Here is a 16,933-nt window from a genome sequence, read left to right as displayed (position 1 = left end):
GATGATATGATGATGATGATGACGACGACGACGACGACGATGATGATGATGATAATGATGACGATGATGATGATGATGATGATGATGATGATGATGATGATGATGATGATGATGATGATGATGATGTTAATTAATACACAAACGACAAAGAGGAACAAACATGCCTAGCATGTAATTCTATTTTAACATGGAAAAATTTGACCTCTTATCTTCTCGCAAACTAAGATTATGCATATTTTATCTCTTCAATAAACATTGTAAAAGTCGATTTGGCCTTGGCACGTGGGCCTCATCCTCTATAACAGCAGGTTTAATTTCTTGTTGAATGGAGGCCTCGAGGTCACTGAACTGTGTATTTGGAGATGATGGCTCATAGCACACGTGTTAAGCAAAAACATACATGAGAAGTAAGCAGGTTACTGTGAGTGATACCATAGAAACGTTCTCTTTGTTTAAACATTACAAGTAACATGAGTGGCAAACATTAATGTTTCATATTGCTTGCAATCCCCCCCCTCCCCAAAGCAATGTTGGAGCCAATACTAGACCAATTGTCCGTTCCTGTCTCAGTATCAAAACAACATTGACTGGGTGGGTGCAGGAGGGGGTTGAAAATTTATTACTAAATTAAATCCTTCATCACTGCCATCATCGTCACCATCACGACTCATCATCATCATCATCATCATCATCATCATCATCATCATCATCATCATCATCAACAACAACAACAACAACAACAACAACAACATCACCATCACCATCATCATCATCATAATCATCATCATCATCATCATCATCATCAACATCAACAACAACAACAACATCACCACCATCATCATCATCATCAACAACAACAACAACAACACCATCATCATAATCATCATCATCATCTACACCATCATCATCATCACCATCATCATCATCATCATCATCATCATCGTCGTCGTCATCATCATCATTTACACTATAGCCACACAAATAGAAATCTTACATTAACTGCAAGTCATCAGAAAAACCAAATATTTAAAACAAATTATTGTTTTATTACTGCGCGCACAGTTTGCAACAACAACATCAACTGCCAGATTGTGCTCAATTGAAAAAAAAATAGATTTTTTAAAGTCTAATATGAAAAAAAATTTTGTTGTAAGTAGATACTAAAAATGCATTACATAATCCTTAATGTGATAAAATTCCCTTAAAACTAGAAAATACAGGTAAAATCTGCCTCCCCCCCCCCTTTTGTGTCGTTATTTGGCCGGCACTTTCTCAATTTTTGGCCGATTTCAATAAAATTGGTATCAAATTACTCAGAACAACAAGCTGCATCAAATAAGCTGGTACCCTAAGCTGTCACGTTTTGCAACTACACCCTTATACAGCCTATCACTAGTTTTAAACAAATTAATTGAGTAGAGCAAAGCACACTTATCAATATGCCTTTTGTTTGAAGCAAATCGGACATACGGTTTTCAAAATATATCAATTTATATTTTCTTTGAATCTTATTGTTTTTATCAATAATCAATCAAGTTAATGAGCTAAATTGACTGGAGAAGCTCATTAACCAATAATCTTTGCCAATATTGTGCTAAAAATCCATGCATAAATGTTCAGGGTACTTTTATTTTGCATACTTTGACCTTGAAACTTGGTCAAAGTGTTTCTATGATTTAAATGAACAGACCTGATTGATTTGACACAGGAGCTATTTTCTTGCAAGGGTGTTGTATCCGAGGCAGCTACTGTATTTGCAGCATATCAGTAGCATAGTTAGAGACAAATGTATACATATTATTCTATTTAGCTTCACACACAGTTTGCAGACATGTCAGATCGTTTGGTTGGTAGAGTGGCTCTGGTGACTGGGGCATCTGTTGGTGTTGGTGCTGCTTTGGTTAAACGATTCGCTCAGTTGGGGTTAAAAGTCGTCGGATGTGCCAGAAATATTGACACGATCAAGGTACAAACTCGGTATACAAAATAACAGTAGAGTCGGTAGACCATGAACTACAGTGACGCACTAGTTAAACACGTACAATAACCTGTAATAATATTGCTTTAATATATGGACCAGTTGTTGGTGTTATGACACTGACAGTGAATGATGCAGTTAATAGTAGTACTAGTACATGTATTTTACTGTGTTGTTGGTGTGGTAGTACATTGGTGGCAAGCGTCAATTTTGCATATAGGCACAGGATTGGTCATTGCACAAATAGCCTTCAATTGCATGAAAGTGTGCAATTTGTATGAATAGTACAAATAGCCAAAAGCGAACAAAATTTCCCAGCCTTTTCCCGGTTGATTTAGGTCTTATTCCCGCTAATGAATGTCATAATTGCTTATAGCCGGTACGTTAAGGCCCTTAATCCTTGTCAATTGCATATACTTCTAGCTATTTATGTTATTTGTGCAAGTTATAAGCATGATAAGTGTGGCAAAATGTAAAATTTCCCTATAGACGAATCCAAATCCACGCATTCCTACACCTGACTAGCAGCCTTTAGTTGGGTACCCGTCGGCTACAATACACCCAAAATGTGAAATGATTCGGCCTTGGCGGAAATTTTAAACTGCATTCCATCACCCGTTTTACATCTTCCGCGAAAACACAGGTAGACAAAAGAATGATTAAAGTTTACAACACAATAGGCCCTACAGTTCCCTTCGGCAAAACACACAGCTTCTACATGGTCTATTCGCTGTTGAAGTGACATAATAATCGGATTAACTACACCATATCAAACGCTACAAATGGATGTACTTGCGAATAAAAGGACTATGTATGAATAGATGCGACGGTATTACCTGCGGAATTATCTCTATTGTATTATTCTATTAACCCTCCTCGTCCTTGCATCTTCTCTAGGTGTTAGGCGGCTTTTATTTGCACAATAGGGCGCTCAAAACACCAGGTTGGTGCTAGCGGCTACCCAAAGATGGCCGACCAAATCCTGACCATGACTTGGCTCGTTGGATTCGTCTATACCTTAAGTATGGGAAATCTATCAAAACAACCAATCCTGCGCCTTTCTGGGGAAACGTGGGAACATGTCCCTTTTTTTGGCAAAATTTGGCAGATAATGCTTACGGATTGGAGTTCTTATTGGTTGTTTTGGGGTTTTATTGTGTTGTAAGTAGTGGTCGGTGCATGCATGCAGGTTGCCGCGAACTCGTATTATCATTTTGTTTATTTATTTATTTGCTTATTTATACCCCGGGGAGGCACTCACTAAAAATGGGTGACGGGGATGTGCGGCCACATTGACCCCCATTTTTCAACTACCTCGTACCCAATGACCCAATAGGGGAGGCAGTGCTTAGCACTGCCGAGGAGCTTAAAGTTACCCTTACCAGCACCTTTTGGTGCTGGGTTTCCCATGGGTGTTTCTATCTATCCCAATGGGTGCTCCGTTTAAGGGTGGAAGGAAATGGCAAACCACCACCTTTCACTTTTTCCATCTGTTATTGCCATGTGGAGAGGGCTGGTTCTTTACCAGAGTGAGGATGCGAGCTTCCTCTGCCCCCCTAGCTCATTCCTCTCTGTCACTCTTTCTGCAACTTTCTTCTGACTAATTTTATTTGTTCTTCTCTTTCGCAAGCCAGTTTACCAGGATAGGTAAGCCAATTTAGTTGGCTTTGTTAGTTGTTCCATCATTCTTTCCTTGGTTTGTCTGGGATACCAGGCTTTTATCCTACTGCTAGGGTTAGAGGCGCCTGATCCTTGGGATAATCATGACTCAATTATTGATTTCATTCTGGGGTACAGGATACAGATCCCCAGTATGAAGGTGACGGCGCATCCCCACATGGACGACACCCTACTTCTTTGTGTTGTCAGGTCAAAGCTAGTGTGGGCGCAAACTGGTATTGTGACTATCTCTCCTCTCTTTTTTGTATATTTATTTATCCATTTACACCACTTCTCCCCAGCTATGGGTTAAATAGACATTGTTAGGATAGACCAACTCAGTTGGTTAGTTAAGCCACTGGGCAGCAGCAGTGGTGGATGGGGTCTGGTGGCAGAGATCAGTCTTGATACTACCCTGATAATGGCAGCAGTCCTTGAAGATCCTAGTTAGTTGGATTTCTACCAAGTTAGCTGGTACTGCGGGGCAACCTGGATCCTTCCCAGTCGTCACACCTCGGTGTTCCATTGGATCCGAAGTATTCCAGGTCCAGAGAGTTTCAGAGCTGGTGCGCAACAACTCTGGTACTATAAATTGTAGCGTAGGCGTATGTCGGAGCTGTGAAAAGCCCTGTAGTGAGGCAGAGAAGGTGGTGATGGCAGGCTTGAGTGGCTGGAAGCTGTTAGCTGTATCTGCCCATGCAGGCGGGCTGGATTGTTAGGTCGCAGATTTTCTGATGGATGACAGAAACCTGTAGGCGCCATTTTTATTTTACTGAACTCCCTCTCACCCAATGACCCCCTCTTTTGTTTTCCTGTCACCAAAAGACCCCTTTTTTCAAACATTTTGGGGACATTTCTGATAATCTCTCACTAAATGACCCAAATTGTTCAGTATTTTTACTAAAAAATTTCAAAAAAATTTCAAATTATGATGAATTTTTGAATTTTTTTTATCAACTTTAATATCTTGACCCACAATCAGTCTCACTGAATGACCCCCTTTTTTGGTCAGATTTCCCCGGTCTCACGGAAAGACCCCCTTTGGGGGCCTTCTCACTGAAAGACCCCCTTTTTCAGTGTCTAGGCTCTCACCGAAAGACCCCTAGTTTCGAACTGCTGTCCGCACATCCCCGTCACATCCAAAGTCGAGTGCCCCCCCCCCGGGATTTATACTCCTCTTTATTTTTGACAGACTCATTGATGGGTGGTGACCGTGGTGGTGGTGACCGTGGTGATGGTGACCGTGGTGGTGGTGACCGTGGTGGTGGTGGTGGTGGTGGTAGTGATGAGACAGAATTACCTTGGTGAGGGTTGGAAAAACGTTTGAGCTGAGAGTTTTGGACCTCTAAAAAGGAGTAAAAAGTGTTGGTCCGCTTTGTACACCAAGGAAGAGGCAAAACATTTGAGCATTAAAATTGCAAAAGTTTTTGCGCGCTTCACGCCCATTTGTCCCTGTGTATACAAAATAATGAAATTCACAATACACTACATTGACAATACACTAATGGACACGACAACAACACTCCTCGTCAAGTTAATAAACATGGTAAAACTTAAGTTTTCAGGTAGTTAATACTTTTTGTGACGCCTGACTGAACTTAATTGACAATATCTCGAAAAACGTTCCCAAAGGTATACCACAAATGGGCTACTGTTGAAATCCACACTCCCCCTGTGGAAGAGTTTGGAAATGTCTTCCACAAGGGGAGTGTGTATTTCAAATGGAATTCTGTGGAAGACTTTAGCTAAATCTTCCACAGGGGTGGTGTGGATTTTACCGATAAACCAAATAAACCCCTTTGTTCCCGAGCGAAATCTGCAGTAACTCAGTGTGAAGTGAGGACTTTTTCTGGGGGCAAGGGGACACGGTAATTTTCAAGGGGTCTTGATACCTTTTTGGTTTTTTTAATGTGTACATCTTGCAATGTGTAAATTTTAATTATGATGTTTGTATATTGTACTTTGTATGAGGGCCTGCTTGGAAAGCAGTGCTTGTCACTGAAGCTGTTTTACCCTCAATAAAGAAAGATTTCTATCTATCTATAAGGGGCAAAGTATTAAATATCAGGGCGTCCGGCAAGGCACAGGGGAAATGGTGGGAACAGCTTCCACTTACCAAGCCACTAGGCTGTACCCACTTAGTATCAGTGGCGTAGCGTCATATGGTAGGGTACATCGTCATCATCCCTATCATCTTCGTGTCAGAAATGGCCATGATAGTAGGGCGAATCCACTAGTTGTTCAACGGCACGGCATGGCAATTTGGTTCCGCCATGATTTAATAGTTTCGAGATAAAGGCCGAGCACTCCAGGCAAAGTATAACACAGCACAGGTACCTGTACGAACACCACCTGTACGATAGATACATAACGTTTCATTTCCACTACGCTTATACGCATGCTCCGCTGCTGAAATCACAATCTGCGCATGCTCATTACCCTCTTTAACGTTACTACTCAAGAAAATTCGAAGGTTTTTTTTTTCAAATAGCAAAAATAACGAATATATTCAAGGATTTAAGATTTTATTATGTCAATAGTAAATACACCAGCATAGGCCTATGTGGCTAGGAAGTGGTCGGGTCACACATTATTCATATCAATCCAACTATACACCTATCAGACTTCGCAATTACTGCGGTGTCCCCGATGTAAAACATCCATTATTTATTGTATGCTACAGGGTGTCCCAAAAAAAGAGGCCCCTCATTGCGCCCTCTTTTTCTCCTATTTCTGAAAAGTTGATCAAATATATTTTGGTATGTAAAGAAACCTTAAGTCGTTAGCTTTAATAAACCAAAACAATTATATCAATCGGCTCACAACTTTTGAAGATATGCTCTTTTAAATAAATGTACCCGTTTTTCACTCTGTCCACGGAGAAGGTTTCGCTACTTCAAAGATTGAAAAGGAGTACACATACCATGCATGAATACCAAACATTCCTCAATGATAACTTTATAAAATAACTTTATTTATGGAATGGGCTTTACCGGTGGGTTTATGGGCAATGGATTTTGTTAATAGTGTCCGAAATTTGTGGGTAAAATGGATGCCGAATGGGACTTCTTTTGCTTTACTTGCAATTACTTATTTTTTCTTGGTTATTTATGCCTTTTTGTTTTATTATGTTTCTTACTTTCTTACTTTGTTGTTTCTTGCTTTCTTTCTTTTTTATTTACAACATAAGTCATTTCTCTTTTTAGGATAAAAGGTAGCCCTAAAAGGCTGTTTGGTTTGTCTTTAGTTCTTCTGAAGTGAGTTTACTGTGCTGCTCTGCCCTCTACCTGGTTGCCTCCTTGGCGAATACAGGTTTCAACCCTGGTCCTCATTGCATCAATTGCGTTGCGTACCATCCTTGGGCGCCGGATACTTGCGAATGCATTCAATAATACGTTTGCGAAGATCTTGGATTTTGCCACAAAGGAAAAAAATCAAGTGGTGTGAGGTCTGGTGATCGTGCAGGCCACTCCACAGCATGAGCTATCCCAACCACTCTGTTTGCTATCCGTGGACAGAGTGAAAAACGGGTACTTTTATTCAAAAGGGAATATCTTCAAAAGTTGTAAGCTGATTGAAATAATTGTTTTGGTTTATTAAAGCTAACGATTAAAGGTTTCTTTACATACCAAAATATATTTAATCAACTTTTCAGAAATAGGAGAAAAAGAGGGCGCAATGAGGGGCCTCTTTTTTTTGGGACACCCTGTATATAGAATTGTACCCGGGAATTGTACACAACAGTGATATTCAATACACACTCATGAGTATTGAATTACGAATTAAATCTCCAGCTCTGGTACATCTGTGTTGCCGTCAATAGAGGGCCAAATACAGTAAACGCTTCTCGGATCGGTGTATATATGCTTCAGGAATGCGTGTCGATTCGGACTATAGACGAATCCAACGAGCCAAGTCATGGTCAGGATTTGGTCGGCCATATTTGGGTACCCGCATGCACCAAACAGGTGTTGTGAGTACCCAATTGGGTGGATTAAACCCGCTTAAAATTCGATGTTAGATTCTTTTGTGTTGTATTAAAACTGTCATCATTCTTTTGTCTACATGTTACACGGGTGATAGAATGCAGTTTATAATACCCTTCAAGGCCGCATCATCCCACATTTTAGGTGGGATAGTTGGGTACCCGTCGCGGCTAATGGCTGCCATTGAGGAACAGGAATGCGTGAAATTGGATTCGTCTATGCTATAGTCATTGAGTTATTAATTCTGTGTAAAAGAGACTATGTCAAGCTTTATTGTCCGACATTCAACAATAGAATAATCATTTTTGCCTGGATATTTTGAAAGACAACTAATACAGCTGAATTAATTACATCGCTGAGCTATTATAGCGATTAGTTTGTAGCCGGGGTTTTTAGCCAATGAGATACCAATACCAGTCGCTTACCGCGTGCGGAGTTATTTTGTGACCCTCGGCAGCTGGCGGAGCATTTATAGACCGGTTCGTTTCACTGCCTATGCAAAATAATTAATGACCTGGTGTAGACGATGTGCATGGAGGCACATGCCCCCCCCCCCATCTATTGCAAAATTGAAAAAATCACACCCATAGAGAAATCCACAAACGTATCACAAATACTAAAGATTAAAAGATTTGTCCAAAAAAACAGAGTTTCCTAACATGAGAACTGTTGTATATACTAGGCCTTTGTTAAGGTATTTTGAGGAATAAATGTATATCTTCAATACAGCTTTTCCTCCCAAATTTTTGTTTATTTATTTAAAAGTTGACCATTTTGTTATTATTGCATTCATGTTTTTCATTTTATTACAGACACTTGGAGATGAATTGCAGAAGTCCAAAGCATCTGGTTCCGTCCATGCCATTAAATGTGATGTAACCCAAGAGGAAGAAATCCTGTCTATGTTCAAAGAAATCAAAGAGAAATATGGCGGAGTTGATGTGTGTGTTAATAACGCCGGCTTACTGCATGCAGCTACCATCTTAGATGGAAAGACTGAAGCTTGGAAGAATATGTTTGATGTGAGAAATTGCAATATACACAGCCATGATAATATTAATACATGTATATTCACTTTCACTATGAACCACAATGGCCTCATCCCAATGACATAGTTCAATAACCTCTATAAAAATTATAGTCCAAAATTTGACCTCTAGTTGCAGAGTATGAGTTTTTGTACCCACATTTTCAAAGGTCATTCAATGAATTTACAAATGAATTGGGGTTAAAGAACTGTGCCCTGATAGATGAGCATGTTGTGGATCCTAGTGTTTATGTGTCGTTGGTGTCGTCATCGTTAGTATCACATTTTCTATTTTCTTGCGGTGTATAGGTGACCCCGGAGTGACGTCACAAGCCGTTGACCTCCGTTGACAACAAATCCGATTCAGAGGTCAAATTTGTATTTTTCTGTGGTTTGTCCCTTTTCAAATCGGCCAAAATACTACCATTTCTATAACTTCTCGACATGGGGCCTCCAGCCAACAACAAAAATAAAGACTCTCTTCTACATGTCCATGTATTCAGCTTCACATAAAATGCAATTTTCGCCAAGTATTTAACCTTTATTTTACCGAAATCGGCCGAGAAATTTGCTTGATTTGAGGTCAAAACAGAACGTAAACAACCGAATGAGCTCTGCTACAAGTCTTCAAGTAGTCGCTCAGCTGCACGATCTATTGTGGGTTGAAAAGCGTAAGTGTAGCCGACTGTAGCGTCATGTAAAATAAGTACCCGGATGACCGGGGTGACCTATACATGGTAATGGTCTCGACTTTCTTTGAGAAAATGGGGGATGCGTCTATGGATCACGAAATGTCCTTTAAAATCGCTTAATAAATACCTTTAATAATAATAATAAGGCCAAGTAAAATAAAAAACATGTTTCACGTCCGGGTTTTTGAAAAAAAGGAGGAAGAGGGTACTTTTTATTTTCTATTTTTTATTACAAAATCGATGTAAATACCCATAATTAGAGGCGTTTAGAGCTGTTTTAGCGTATACAATAATGCCTGGAAAAAGGAGGAGGCCTCTTTTTATTTGTTGTTCTGAGAGGTAGCACCCCCTAAACTATCACAAAATCTTCCAAAAGTGTTTCTTGTTTATTAGCAAGGCTATAGAAAGCATCTCTACTTCTTAGACATATTTTTTGAAAAGTTACAACTGAATTTCAAAAAATAAAAATATAATTGAAGAAACCTCAAAAAAGGAAGCGGGAGGGGACGTGAAACATGTTTATTTTTTTATTTGGCCTAATAATAATAATAATAATAATAATATTAATAATAATAATAATATAATAATAATAATAATAATAATAATAATAATAATAATAATAATAATAATAATAATAATAATAATAATAATAATAATAATAAATAAATAATATTGTCATCAATAGGAAAACAACGATAACAACACTATTACCATGACAACATCGTCGTCATCTTCGGATATCTGTGGTGAAATTGTGTTACTTTGGTGTTTTTGAATACAAATCTCGTTTGAAAGTAATCTTACAATGTCAACATTCGTCCCTTATTCGTGCTTATAGGTCAATGTTTTGGGGTTGTCAATATGCACAAGAGAAGCTGTCAAGTCTATGAGAGAAAGGAATGTTGACGATGGACATATCATTCATATAAATAGGTAGGCACCAGGTTTAGTATAGTATTGATGTTATTTTTCGTGATTGCATAGCTAACGATATAAATGCATGAAAATGTTACCCCACCCCGGGTCCTCTTACCCCTCCCTGTCAGCTGGTCTCTCTCCGTCCCTTCTATCCCTTTCTATTATATGTTACACTCATCACGTTAGGGGTGGTGCAATAATTATGTGTACCCCCGGGGGGGTGAATTCTCAAAATGGTCTGCCAAAAATCGCTTGCCCCCCCCTTTGGCCGTGCCAAAAAACCTTTGCCCCCCCCTTTCGACGTGCCAAAAAACCTTTGCCCCCCTTTTGACGTGCCCCCCCCCCTTACACATGGAAAATTTTGGGGAACCCGAATTTAAAACCTTAAATTGTCTTAACATATAATGCGAGCGCAGCGAGCAGGAAATTTTGCATATTTGAACGTGTTCGTAACGTTTTCCTACGCTTTTTAGGGCGTAATATAGAAACGGTGCCCAAAATATCTGTGCCAAAAATTGCTTGCCCCCCCTTTCGACCTGCCAAAATCGCTTGACCCCCTCTTTTGACCTGCCAAAAATGCTTGCCCCCCTTTTGGCCTGCCAAAAATCTTTGCCCCCCTATAATTCACCCCCGGGGGGTACACATAATTATTGCACCACCCCTTATCACTTAATATGATGTATTTTTTGGCCAAAGGTTGCAAACAAAAACGACAAAAACTTTAATAAATGTTGCAATATGTTGTGTTAAAAATTATTTTCAAAAAAAAATACTTGCCTTAATTTTAATGCAAAATAAACAGTCCTTATTACTTCTATGTTGTTTTTCTTGTTTCTTTTTCGGTTCTTCGGTTTGCCTGTGTGTGTGTGTGTGTTGGTTTTTAATCTCATCAGTACCCTAGGTCATATGGTTCCTGATTACAGTACGGCTCATGTGTACAGCGCCAGTAAATATGCAGTGACTGCTCTAACAGAAGGTCTTCGCCAAGAATTAAGAGAAATTAAGTCTCATATTAGAGTGACGGTAAGTCTATTCACTATTTAATACTGTACAGTCATGTTTACACTGCCAGTAAATTAGTGACTGCCCTAACAAAACGCCAACGCCAAGTCATATTTATAGCGCCAGTAGATATGCAGTGACTGCCCTAACAGAAGGTCTACGCCAAGAATTACGGGAAATTAAATCTCTCATTAGAGTCATGGTAAGTCTATGGACTATTAGGCCTACTATAACTCATGTATATAGTTGGGAGTCCCACTCCGTACAAAGGACACATCAGAGAATCCATCTGGATCAGAGAGGACCCAGCGTCATGAATAGAGACGAGGGGGCCCACTACTTAAGTCACGTATACGATCCTCTCCTGGCTGATACACCATCTACAGTCGGGATCAAGCAAACCGGAAGTAGTGAGGATCTTTCTGAAGATCTCTATCGACCATGATAGACGAAACCGTCAATCGTGAGTTAATGGACCGTTCACAAACACTTGTTAGGGGGCCTGATGCAAAAAGGGGGGGTCCGAATTTTTTTGACCACAAATTTTCCTGAGAAAATTGAGTTTATATGCTTTTCTATGGGATTGACCTATAATTTTCATGTCAAAAAGGGGAGGGGGCTGAAATTTTTGAGGTCTGTAAAGGGGGGGCCGAAAAAATTTCGCGATGAAATGTGTTTGCATCAGGCCCCCCCTAGCAAGTGTTTGTGAACGGTCCCGAAATTCTGCTTTTGTGCATGATAAGAAATTTATTCAATCTGTATATCTACAATCCTGATGAATCTATTCAGTGGTTTAAGTATTTTGATTTGATTCCTTTACTTATTAGTTACTTTAATTTAATATTTATTTATTTGCTTCTTATTATTTCTTTTTTCTTATATAACAATTGATTTACTTATTTTTATTAATTCATTATTTATTTATGTGTATACATGTATTTTTATTTGATTATCTTTTGTGCAGAGTATTTCACCTGGAATTATCAAAACTGAATTTGTCTATCGAGCTTTCGGTCAGGACGTGGGTCAGGCTACCTTCGACACGATGCCTGTGAGTTCAAACATGAAATTAGTCAAAGCTTATCAGCGCTTTAATTATAGGTTAATGAATGCGTCTTACTTGTTGAGAGTGAAATTGTACAAAATAATGCACGCATACTGAGATCGGGGGAGTGCATTAGACGCAGCAACATCTCAGTACAAGTGCATTATTTTGAACAATTTCTCGAGCAACAAGTAATGCGCATTTATTAACCTATTTCATACACGAGATAAAAAACCATGCGTTTTTCTAATTTAATTACAAAATTGTCACTAGAAATGCTGGAAAATACGAGCAAATATAAATGCATGCATCAACCCCCAAGGAAAATGAATCAATCCTACGCGATGCGAACGCGTGCGGAAGCACTGCGCGTAGTACGCGGAGTGCGCGCCCGTGCAATTATACAATATTAATGCACTCCGCGTATTTTTCTAACGGCTTTTCTGATTGGCTATGTGGTTCTACTTATAGGCTAATAAATGCGTATCACTTGTTGAGAGTGTACACAATAATGCACTTGTACTGAGATGTTGATGCATCTAATGCACGAGCCCCGAAAAGCAGTGATTTTTGCCATTTTTTTTGCCTATTTCATACACGAGAAAAAAAATCCCGTGATTTTTTAATTTTTATAACAAAATTGTCACTAAAAATTTGGAAAATGCAGGCAAATATAAATGCAACAACCCGCAAGTAAAATGAACGCGTCCGAAAGCACTGCGAGTACTACGCGGAGTGCACGCCCGTGCAATTATAGTACAACATTTATGCACGGCTAGTAATTTACTAACGGAGGCTCTGATTGGTTCTCACTATCTAGGAGTGTATGAAGAGTGTATGAATGCCGATTCTTTGTTGATCGGTTTTTGCAAATGCAAAACGTAAGAATTGTTTATTTTTGAGCAAAATTGTGTGATATTTTGTAAAGTGAACAGATGAAAGTGACGGTTATGAATGAGGTTAATAACTTTGCATCGGTAATATGTCGGGCATTGTGAAAAATCTAAACATTTTGCCTTTTGACCTCGGGACTCGTGCATTAGACGCATCAACATCTCAGTACGCGCGCATTATTTTGTACAATTTCACTCTCAACAACACGACCCATTCATTAACCTATAATTCGGCCGATTCACAATACGATGCGCCTCCAGCGGTCGATGGGGAAAGGCCAAAATACGCAGTGCATCATGGGCAAATGTCGACATCCAAAGCCCGCGTAATGTCAATGTGTGTTTAAATGTCAATATAATTATGGCACACGCGTATGTACACTAAACAGAAGTTTACAATAATTGTAGTAGATCCATTTCCGATCAATTGATCACACGGAATCCTTTGTGGAACTGTTTTCAGCATTATTATTATCACACTCACGTAAAAACCCAATGGTGGCTAAGAAGGCGATGTCGACCATGGAGGTCAAAGTTTGGACTAGCAAGAGCAACCGTTGGAGGCGCATTGTATTGTGAATCGCGAGAATTATATAACGGTACATGACAGGCCTCATAATCCCTTTTTTATAGTATCTACAAGCCGATGATATAGTCGACGCGGTCGTCTACGTCCTACAAGCACCACCTCATGTACAGGTAAGATTAACGTTTCCTTGTGTCAATATATTTACCGGGGGGCACTTAACACAAATGACCATATGGGTAGGCCTATGCTCCTCCGGAAAGACCCCCCTTTTTGGATTTCGCAGCTCCGAAAGACCCCCTATAAGCTCCTATATTTGACCAAAATAGAGCTCCGAAAGACCCTTGATTTGGATAATTTCAGCTCAAAATACCCCAAAATTGCTCACTCCTCATATTATATTTCTGGGTTTTTCAGGCGATTTGCAACCAAAAGCCAAGAAAGACCCTTGATTTTGACTGTTCGCAGCTCCAAAAGACCCCCTTTTACCGGTACGCCGTCAGCTCCCATTAAAGACCCACCACCTCATAATTCCGGGGGAACATACCCACCAAACATTTTTGATGTGCCCCCCGGATATTTACCCCAAAAATGTTAATGAATATGCCTAAAATATGTAGTTTCTGCAAGTTATATTAATATTAGTGATAGGCTATAAAAATTAATGTTAATGTTTCAGGTAGCTTGAGGAAGGTTATTTGAACCAGCTCATCCTCTTGAGCGTTTTAACACCTTCGGTTAAAAAATGAGTTGGTGCCGGCCAAACACCGACATACAGGGGGCGGGGGTAATTTTGACCTTCATATTCTAGATTATATATTGTACATTTTGGTATTTACGGTATTTCCATGTATCATTGTAGGTCCAGGAAGGTTATTTATACACTGTGTTGACAGACATATAGCATTTATAGCATTTTATCACATTTTGTGTGGTTGTAGTACTCATTTTTAATATAGGGGATTGGAAACCACCTCATAGGAATATACAGTGGGCAACAAACTTCTGTATTACATGTACTAGTAATTCAATGGAAGCAGCTAGCTGTTCAAATATTTAAATTAGTACTACGCAAAAACCAAAATAAGCTAGAAAGTTCAAATTTGAGGATATTCTTTTGACAAGGAAGTGGTCTGAGGTACCCATGTTGCACTCAATCTCAGTTGGTGTGAATAGGTTTGGTGCATCAGTCATGATGAGGTCAAGACGATTTCCCAGTTGGTGGGTTGGTCCATTGACAATTTGAGTCAGTCCATGAGATTTACACAGATTCAGTGTAATCCTGCCTTCTTCATCAGTTGGAGATCTGCTGCCAAGCCATCCCTGATGGTGACAGTTAAAATCACCAGCTAGGATGCAGATGTTGGCCTTCGTTCTGGATAGCAGGCAGTCTAGGTTTCTGTCATACCAGTGATACCACGCAAGTGCTCCTTTAAATTTCTTTTGAGGGCAGTACACCAATTCATAACTTGATACATGTGAAGACCTGAGCGCAAGAAGACCGTAAGTCCATTTGACCCCTCAACATGTATACACTCAAGTTGTGTATAGTTTCGTATAGTTTGGTAATGTTTTACACATGTTCACGGGCCAAAACAAATCTTTCACAACCTTTCATGATGTTTTCACCCCGGAACATGTATCAAACATTATAAAACCCTAAGAAACTATACTTAACTTTTGTGTATACATGTTGAGGGTCTTCTTGCGCTCAGGTCTTCATGTGCACACAAAGACGATGCTGATGTTTAAAGGGTGAACTGAACAATTATTCAAACAACTGCAACATTTTGCAAACATAATAGACAAACACTAGGTTACGCAAATAAATAAATAAATAAATTATATTTTTTGTCTGTTTTTTTTTACAGGTGCATGATATTCTGATTCATCCGATCGAGAAAGTCTAGTATATACCCGTATCGCCTAGAAAGAAATGGCAGTATAAAATCAGTAATTCAGTTGAAAAAAGTGAAACAAATTTAGGAATATTGCTGGACTTGTCAAAAGCTTTTGATACTATTGATCATTGCATATTATTATATAAATGGGAATATTATGGTTTTAGAGGTAATGTTTTAAAATGGTTTGAACAGTGTATATATTATATTTCATGTATATCTTAATTCTTAATATAAATATATTAAACGTAGAGTGCCCCAAGGATCAATCCTGGGCCCATTATTATTTCTTTTGTATGTAAATGACATCATAAACACTTCATCGATTCTTGATTTTGTATTGTTTGCGGACGACACCAACATCACTTATTCACATACAGACATTTTGTCTAAATATGACCTTGTTAATAAAGAATTACTTGAAGTCAATAAGGGGAACGGCCACTAAGAGTTACCAGTTCTCAGGGAATAGCGGTTTTTTTGGTTAATAGGGCCAACATGAGTTTTATTGAGGAAATGTGTATATAAAATAATTCAGGAAGTTAGAAAGCTAACTGCAGTATAATGTTAGTTGGTGGTGCTTAGAAACTTCAGATACGTGCCATTGGTCTGCATGATTCTTGTCATGATTTCTTTTGGGGGGAGGGGTCACTTGGGTCTATATCCCAATCATGATCGCGTAACCCCACTACCGCTAACGTCAACCATCAAAGTTCTAAGTACGTTTTCAGATTGCCTGTGTTCCAAAATTTCCAAAATTCCTAAATTAGCTGAACGGACTTTAGGTGACTCGAAGTGTCTTTCTTCACGTGATATAGACTATGCCATAGTCGATTTTTGATAAATGAAAATATGTGATTAATCATGATGAACGCATTCAGTTGAACTCGAAATTATACTTATATCTATGACATCAAAATACTAATAAATGGTTATGAAAAAGTTTATTATAATTATATTAGTAACAGTAACAGTAAACTATACGTAGGCTTATATTATTGAATGCAACATATTATAATGGCATAATTATAATGGCACTTCAATACTGAACAGTTCTAATTTTAGAATCTACCAGGTTATTAAATCGAGTTAAAAATCGACTATGGACATTGCATTTTTAACAGGACTTTCACCGGGGACTTAGTCCCTAACACACACACTGTCAATCATACTTGTTTATTAATCCAAGTTAACCGCATTCACAAAGCCTGTACGGTACAAGACGCGCTCATGCTCCCAGTTCACAAAGCGCCGCATAGTTGTGTACGACGTTGTTATCAATGATACTGCACGTGCTCGGAGGATT

The 16,933-nt window shown here is 39.0% G+C and overlaps 1 protein-coding gene across 1 annotated transcript; it reads left to right on the top strand.

Moving 5' to 3' along the window:
* The first annotated feature begins 1,716 nt into the window (after nt 1-1,716).
* Nucleotides 1,717-16,804, top strand: LOC140162585 (dehydrogenase/reductase SDR family member 11-like). Its single transcript, XM_072185846.1, has 7 exons — nt 1,717-1,966; nt 8,436-8,645; nt 10,181-10,275; nt 11,154-11,283; nt 12,227-12,313; nt 13,834-13,899; nt 15,598-16,804. Exons 1-7 carry the CDS (start codon nt 1,832-1,834, stop codon nt 15,634-15,636), a joined length of 762 nt encoding a protein of 253 aa, XP_072041947.1. The 5' UTR covers nt 1,717-1,831; the 3' UTR covers nt 15,637-16,804.
* Nucleotides 16,805-16,933: the final 129 nt, after the last annotated feature.

This window comes from Amphiura filiformis, chromosome 10 (assembly GCF_039555335.1).
Source record: "Amphiura filiformis chromosome 10, Afil_fr2py, whole genome shotgun sequence".
Taxonomy (NCBI): Eukaryota; Metazoa; Echinodermata; class Ophiuroidea; order Amphilepidida; family Amphiuridae; genus Amphiura; species Amphiura filiformis.
The sequence above is the reverse complement of the archived record's forward strand: the minus strand, read 5'-3'. Positions and strand labels throughout refer to the sequence as shown.